This window comes from Mastomys coucha, unplaced genomic scaffold (assembly GCF_008632895.1).
Source record: "Mastomys coucha isolate ucsf_1 unplaced genomic scaffold, UCSF_Mcou_1 pScaffold8, whole genome shotgun sequence".
NCBI lineage: Eukaryota > Metazoa > Chordata > Mammalia > Rodentia > Muridae > Mastomys > Mastomys coucha.
Genome location: NW_022196914.1, coordinates 61,166,076 through 61,173,805, shown reverse-complemented (window position 1 = coordinate 61,173,805; position 7,730 = coordinate 61,166,076). Strand labels below are relative to the sequence as shown.

Below are 7,730 nucleotides of genomic sequence, written 5' to 3'. Positions count from 1 at the left end.
CCTGCCTCTGCCTCCCAAGTGCTGGGATTAAAGGCGTGCACCACCACTGCCTGGCCTAGGCCATTGTTTTAAAATGCCTTCAGTTGGGGAGATAGAAATAGTACCCACCATTCTACAGTTCAGAGGACAAACCAGAGTGAGATTCCAGAGTTCACACTGGGAAACCCATTGAGCTTATTAATATGGCTTTGTTACAAAGCAATGGATGAGAGTTTACAAGCAGGAGCATGAAGTAGCCACAGCACAAAATTTGTACCCAACATGGATGTGACTCCCCCGGAGCTGTGTAGATGGAGTACCCTCCTTAAAAATAATCTGCCCCTCCTACAGACCCTAAGGCCACGAGCAATTAGGGTTAAAATTGGGTCCATTACACAGCTATAGGGGAGTCACATCCATGTTGGGTTCCTATGGTTAAATTTCATATTTGACTTTTTTGAATGTATTGATTGCATCAATGAGACCCTATCTCAAAAGAAAAAAGCAAAAAGGAAAACATCTATCCCTTTTATAGACATTCAGACACCAAGTTGCCCATCTCATGATGTATATTTTATCAAAGACTGAAAAGAGCAGAAACTGGAGTTGGTCTACACTGGCTTTGAAAGAACTGAGCTGGTTGAGAGCCGCAACAAAGATGTGAATGTCCCCTTAGTGGAGAGTGAGCAGTTGATGGCGGTTCCGCACTGCTACAAGCCGAGATGACAGTGCCAAAAGAACCTGTGAGACTTAAATGTGGCTAACGGGTTTTCTGTTGTTTGTGTTTTCAGGCATGGTTGCCCTATGCTGCCTAGCTTGCCCTAGAACTTATGATTGTCCTGCCTCCTATTTCCTATGAGCTAGAACTACAGGTGCACATCACCATGCCTAGCTGCTTCCTTGCTGTTTTCAGGTTACAATATATAATACATAGCCCATTGTATGGTTATACTAAGCTGCTATTTTTCATTTTTTTATTTGTTTATATGTACACAAACATATTCATACATGTGCACACATACTATAGAGTGTGAGGGTCAGAGGACAGATGTACACATTGGTTCTCTTTAATTACGTGGAGTGGAAGGGCCAAACTCAGGTAGTCATGCTTGACAGCAGGCACCTTACCAGCTGAGCCATCACACTGCACACTTAGTTCTTAATACATTCTGGTTTTGAAACAGGATCTCTACAATATATAGCCCATGGCGGCCTCAAACTCTGCCTCCCAAGTGGGATTACAGGCATGCGCTACCACGCCAGGCTACTAACGGGCTTTTATATTGCTTAGAGCCTTGAGAACACTTAAGATACCTGCACTAGCCTTAACACATCTGTGTGCAGTTCCTGCCTGTGCGCAGGGGAAGATCCTAGCTGGATCACACTCGAGCTCTGCAGAATTTTAATCGTTTTTTCAAGAGAAAAAAAAAAGCCCAAAAAACTAAACTATAAAACACATATGCCTTTTGTGTTTATAATTGTTTTTCTTTGATCTGTAGCGTTTTTTCAATAAAGAAATGCTGGTGTTTGACAGTGATCCTCTGTTCCCTTCATGCCCTACCTGTGTTACACTCTCCACCCCAGAACATGAGTGGGTAGTCTTAGTGACGTTCCTGTTGTGCACTTGTGTGCTTGATATGTTAATACGTTAATGTCTTCCCTGAATAAAAATGACATTTCTCACGTGTAGAGCTCGTCCTTAGAGGTTTGTATAGTGTGTTTCATTTTGTCCCACAGCTTCATGGATTTCATGGATATGCCTTACTGTTTCCCCTCTATGGGCAGGCAAGGATATATTCTCTTACTCTACTTGTGTAAACAGTAGTCTAGCCTTTGCGTGGTTATTTTTTATTTAATAGCCCAAATAGAATGAGGACCAGATAATTGCTCGCTCTCTCTCTCTTTCTTTCTTTTTTTTTTTTTTTGGTAAAAATAAATCACATTATTTTTACCAAATAATCACATACCACCACACCCAGCTTTATGTAAGAGCAAGTCACAGTGAAGTGTGAAGGTCAGAGGACAACTCTTCGGAGTTGGTTCTCTCCTTCCGCCTTGTAGATGCTGGGGATGAAACTTCAAGTCGTCACTGAACCATGCAACCAGCTCTAGTTTTGTTATTCGAGACAGTTTTTTGCTAGATAGCATCCGGCTGTCCTAAGACTTGCAACACTGAAGTACCCTGAGTGTTGGGTTTACAGGGATGTGACACCACATGCAACAGAAACATTACTTCATAAGTGTATGTTTTGTGTGTATGCACATGTATACCAGAAGACAGCCTTAGATGTTCTCTACCTGACTTTGTTTGAGTCAGGGTCATCAGGGTCTCTCTCTCTCACTCTCACTCACTCTGACTGGGGTCTAGGGCTCTCCTATTAGTCTAGGCTGGCTACCCTGGAAGCCTCAGGGATCCACCAGCCTCTGCATCTCCAGCAGTCGGGTTACAAACATGCTTCAACTATACCTGGTTTTTCATGTGGCTGCTGAGGACCAAATTCTGCCTCATGTTTACATGGCAAACACTTTACCAACTGAGCTATCTACCCAGCTCCATAGATATTTTTAAATTTTTCCCAAGGTTGAATATTTGTTTATAAGATATAGACATTGAAACTGTCATAATATGTGGAAATTAGTTTAAAAAATGTCAACAAATACTAATACATTTCTTGTAGGATATGTGTTAAGGGTTTGCTTGCTTAAATGATATCCTAAAATTCAAAGGGAGGAATGTGATCAAAACACATATATTAATACATGTATTAAGATATAATAAAACTTATTACTTTGTAAATTACTATGCTAATAAAATTTTAAAGCATCTTGAAAGCATACAGTTTCTTAATATTGACATTTACATAGTTGTTTTTCTGTTTTGGCAACAGTCAATGTAATCTAGTTACCCTTCACACTCACAGTAGTCCTCCTGCCTCAGCCTCCCAAGTGCTGGGATTTATAGGCATGAGCTTCCAGACAAAGTCTTTGCAGTGCTGAACATCAAACCCAAGGCCTGTTTTATTTTATTCTTCAAGACAGGATTTCCTTATGAAGCATTTGTGCTGGAACTCACTCTGTAGACCAGGCTGGCCTCAAAGTCGGAGATCTGCCTGCCTCTGCTTCCTGAGTGCCAGGGTTAAAGGCATGCACTACCATGCGCTAAACCCAGGCCTTACGTACACTAACCAAACATCTACCTCTGAGCTCCATTTCCAGCTCAAAAATCTGATTTTTAGCATCTCTAATTCTAATTTCAAGTGGTTTACTTGTAAAATAAATTTGATGGCAAAGAACAAGATCTTTTAAGAGTTCTTGAGCAGTCTGAAACTTTTTGAGGATGCTGTATTGAACAAATGCAACCCACAGGTTCAGAAACACGATTTGAATGTACTGGATCACGAAGGCCGCAGAGCCCTGAAGCATCCTGCCAGGCAGTTTTGAATGGGAAAGTCTGGTTCATGGGAATCTTTTCTTCATTCCTTTTTGAGGCGGTGTCTTTGTCTTCCAGGGCCCGAGCAAGCATGTAACTAACCTTTCTGTGATGAGCAAGTGCTTCTTCTTTATCATTCAACTGTGAACACAGAAGTTAGAAAGAGATGGATAGATTATGGGATAGATGCAGAAAATGGAGTATTGCTTCTTATCAAAGAACTGCATCCTAAATGTTAGATTAATAGTATTTTAGAATAATTTTTGAATCAAATGCTGGGGGACTTAAGTTAAATTCTAAAAATGACTTTGTATTCATGCTTATATATGTGAGTGCTGTGGACTGCATGTTAAGGTTGGAGAGCAGCTTGCTGAAGTCAGCTCTTTCCTTCTACCGGGTGGGTCCTGGGATCGAATTCAAGCCTGGCAGCAGGCTCCTTTACTTACTGAGCCCTTTCACTGGCTGAAATTGTGCTTCCACACCCCTCCCGCCCCCCTTCCCCCCGCCCCAGGTTAGGGTTTCTCTGTGTAACAACCAGGCTATTCTGAAACTGTGTGTAGACTGGGCTGGCCTCAGTCCACCTCACTCGTCTCCCAAGTGCTAGGATTAAAAGCTTGTGCCACCACTGCCTGCCTGGCTTATGCTGTCTTTTCATTTTAAATTTTTATGTATGCGTGTGTATGTGTCATGTGCCATTGTATGTAGGTATCCAAGAAGGCCAGAAGAGGGTATCAGATCTCCCAAAACTATTTACAGGTGGCTGTGAGCCATGCAATGCCTATGCTGGGAACCCAGGTCTTATAGAAGAGAAGTAAGTGCTCTTAACTAAGGAGCCATGCTGAGTTCAGTCCCAAGAATTTTTCTTAAGGCATTAGGGGGCAGTAATGAGGAAGCTCATCAAGTAAAGGTACTGGACAGGCAAGCTAGGTACAGAGTTCAATCCTTGGAACTCATACAAGTGGAAGGAAAGAGCCGGGCAGTGGTTGCACACGCCTTTGATCCCAGCACTTGGGAGGCAGAGGCAGGCGGATTTCTGAGTTCAAGGCCAGCCTGGTCTACAGAGTGAGTTCCAGGACAACCAAGGCTACACAGAGAAACCCTGTCTCAAAAAACAAAAACAAAACAAAAAAGTGGAAGGAAAGACCTGATCCACAGAGTTGTTCTCTGACTCCACATGCCGTGGTATACATGCCCACACATACTTCATACATACAAGAACAATAAATGTGGGCTGGAGAGATGGCTTAGTGGTTAAGAGCACTGACTGCTCTTCCAAAGGTCCTGAGTTCAAGTCCCAGCAACCACATGGTGGCTCACACCCATCTGTAATGGGATCCGATGTCCTCTTCTGGTGTGTCTGAAGACAGTAAAATGTGCTCATATACATAAAATAAATCTTTAAAAAAAAACAGTAAATATTTCTTTAAAATCTCAACAAGTGTTACTTCTGTTTAGTCCTGTAAGTCACTTAGAGATAGGGAAGGCTGTGTATGTAATCCCAGCATGTACTTATTTCTGAAGGAATATTTAAAGCTATATTTAAAATTGTTTTTATGTATTTGTATACAAATAAATATGCCATCAGAGTCACAGTGTCTTTGCTCGAAGTACTTGAGTCAGTGTCTTAGTTTAGCAGCTAGCTGTGGAATGGCTACCTCCAGGCCGTGTTAATGATTTAAGGATATTGTGACAAAGTACATGGAACACTTCAATGCCCGGAGCTACGCGTGAATACAGGCAGCTGAGACGGTTGGAATGACCCCTCCTCTGATGTGGGACTTTAAACCTGCACAGAAGAGGTGTGCATGGCAGTGGAAACGGTTGGCAGGGTGATGATGGGGAGTGGTACCCAGTGGAGAAGAGGCCTTCAGAGGCAAGCATGGCTTAGGATAGGAGGTGCACCGATTAGCACAACTGCAGCCCCTAACAAAAAGCAAGCAGAAGAACAGTACTAACCAAATCTATCAGCATCTTAAAGACCTCTTGTGGGTTGTCTTGGTCTTCCACGCCCTTGGAACTGTTTTCCGAAGGGAGCATCCCCAGCAGTCTTTGCCCTAAGGTCTTCTTTCTCCTTTGAGCCGGATATCCTAAGGGTCAATGAGAGAAGGCAGCTGAGAAAAATACACTCACTGATTGGAAGTAAAAGCAGTGAGCCAGAGTCACCTAAGTCAGTCCAGAGGCAGTTCTCCCAAAACCACAAGGACCAAGGTACTGTTAGAGGCAGTACACTGTGATGGAGCAATGTGGATTTCAGGGTGGGGTCTTGGGGGTGGGACCCGGGGGGAATGCTGCTGCTGGAAACTTGGTGCTCAAAGGCCCCAGGTCATCACAGTCTTCAGATGCAGCAGACATCCAGGTCTACATGTGAGACTTCCCAGTTTTAAATGTCGGTCACTACCCACATACCCATCCGCAGCACCGCACGGGCCTGACTGGAGTGCACCTTTATCTACTGAGCTATGTTCAGCCCCCAACACTTGGTAAACTTAAAGTGAATAACAACTACATGAAAAATCTCAATCATCTCTCTTTCCTGGGCTCCACTGAACTTTATTATATCCCAAAGCAACTGAAAGCCCCCATTCTTGCCACGTGCGCCCCAGGTACCATCCTCTGCCCGGCGTTGCCTGTTGAGCCACATTGCTGCTCTTCCACACATATCCCCTCGAGCCAGTCTCAGTGCCTGGTCATTTTTCCTTGTTAATTGTTGCTCAAAGGCAATTCTGAATGCATCTGCCGTTATGTGCGCCTCTTCCTTACTCTTCTGCAGAGTTTCCAGCTGAAAGAGCATTGGGGAACCATCAGAGGTGAAACGGATCTGCATACTAATCTCCGTATCCCTCTATCCCGTCTAGGTTTGTCTGCTTAATCAGCGCTTACCCATTCTGCCAGCACTCAGGCCTCATGACTCTACTCTCTGACAGTCCACCTCTTGAAATTCATTACCAGGGCTTGGCCCTGTGTCTGTCCTGCCCAAATCCTGGGGGAAGGACACTTTCTTATACCTCCCCTAGCTGAACTTCAAAGAGTTTGCTCTATGTGATTATGTGCCGTACTTTAGGGATAGCTAATGTTTGGCAGTTACCCTTCCTGTGTGGTCTAAAGGCTTTCAATTCCATATCTTCAAAAAAGCCAAAACTGGCCAGGCATAGTGGTACATGACTTTAACCCCAGCACTGGGGAGGCAGAAGGAGAGAGATTTCTGAGTTTGAGGCCAGCCTTGTCTACAGAATAGCAGAAAAAAAGTAAAACTTTAGAATTATGCTAAATCACACATTTGGTTTATAAACATACTCATAAAGTCCAATTATAAGGGCAACTATCGGTTGATTAAGTGTCTGCCTGTTGACATTAAACATGTCTTTCCTCCATGATGGTTATCACCGTGTTAATCCATGAGGGAACGGAGGCTGATTCGGCCCAAACTCACACAGACAGTAACCCATGGATGGCGCTAAAGCACTAACTACTGTGTGCATCTAGTCCAGCGCATAAAGGTTCCTTGTTCGTCTCCCTACTCCCCAGTGTTAACTCTACAGAGTTTAAGTCTAAACACACCTTTTACTCTCTACTAATTCTATTAACTGTGCTTTGGGGGCCATGTATAAACGAGGAAGTATGCCTTTAAGAAATGTTAACCACACAGGTAGTCAAGCAGCTTTAGAAGGCTTCAGATTTCATGCATTGTGCCATGCGTTATTTTGGAACCAGATAAAAGAAATAGAGCATACAAATTAATACTATCACATAGAGCCAAGCCTGTGTTCCACAGTCGGTGACTCCCAAGATGAAGTTCATTATCTCAAATACTGCCATTTAGCCTACTGCAAATAAAGATACTGAACCAAAGCCTCTGCTGTCGTGCTGATGTGATACCTACCTCGTGTCTGAGCTGAAGAACCAGTTTCTGAGTGGATGCTGCCATTTTGGCACAAGAACAAGGGCTCCCTCCAGGACCATGGCACAGGCACGCTCCAAGGACTGCAAGCTTGAAACCAGAAGGATCACCTGTTACCAAGTGCTACCAAGTGTCACGTTGTCTTAACCACATAGAAATAGCCCTCCACATGCTGCTCATGTCTCTGAGCCAAAAAAAGTGGAAAGTGTATGTGTAATATTTTATATTTTGTTGTAATAAGTACATACTATAAATGATGTACATAAACATATTTTTAAAGAAAGCCAAGATGAGGAGTTCATGGTCTGAGTGGAAATGACCACCAATGAGACATCATTACTCGCTACAAAGACTTCCAAGAGTTCTGCCTTCCTCCCTTCTCATTCTCAAAACCTTCAATCCTGGCATCCAGGAAAGCCAGGG

General features: G+C 43.4%; 1 protein-coding gene across 1 annotated transcript in view; it reads right to left on the bottom strand.

The window, feature by feature from the left end:
• Positions 1-1,255: 1,255 nt before the first annotated feature.
• Positions 1,256-7,730, bottom strand: part of Ccdc125 (coiled-coil domain containing 125) — a 34,937-nt gene continuing 28,462 nt past the window's right edge. The window contains exons 10-13 of the mRNA XM_031360094.1: positions 7,290-7,397; positions 6,017-6,188; positions 5,366-5,496; positions 1,256-3,550 (exon numbers count right to left, since the gene is read on the bottom strand). Of these exons, the coding sequence (XP_031215954.1) occupies positions 3,242-3,550; positions 5,366-5,496; positions 6,017-6,188; positions 7,290-7,397 (720 nt within the window). The 3' untranslated portion in view covers positions 1,256-3,241. The remainder of the gene's footprint in view (positions 3,551-5,365; positions 5,497-6,016; positions 6,189-7,289; positions 7,398-7,730) is intronic.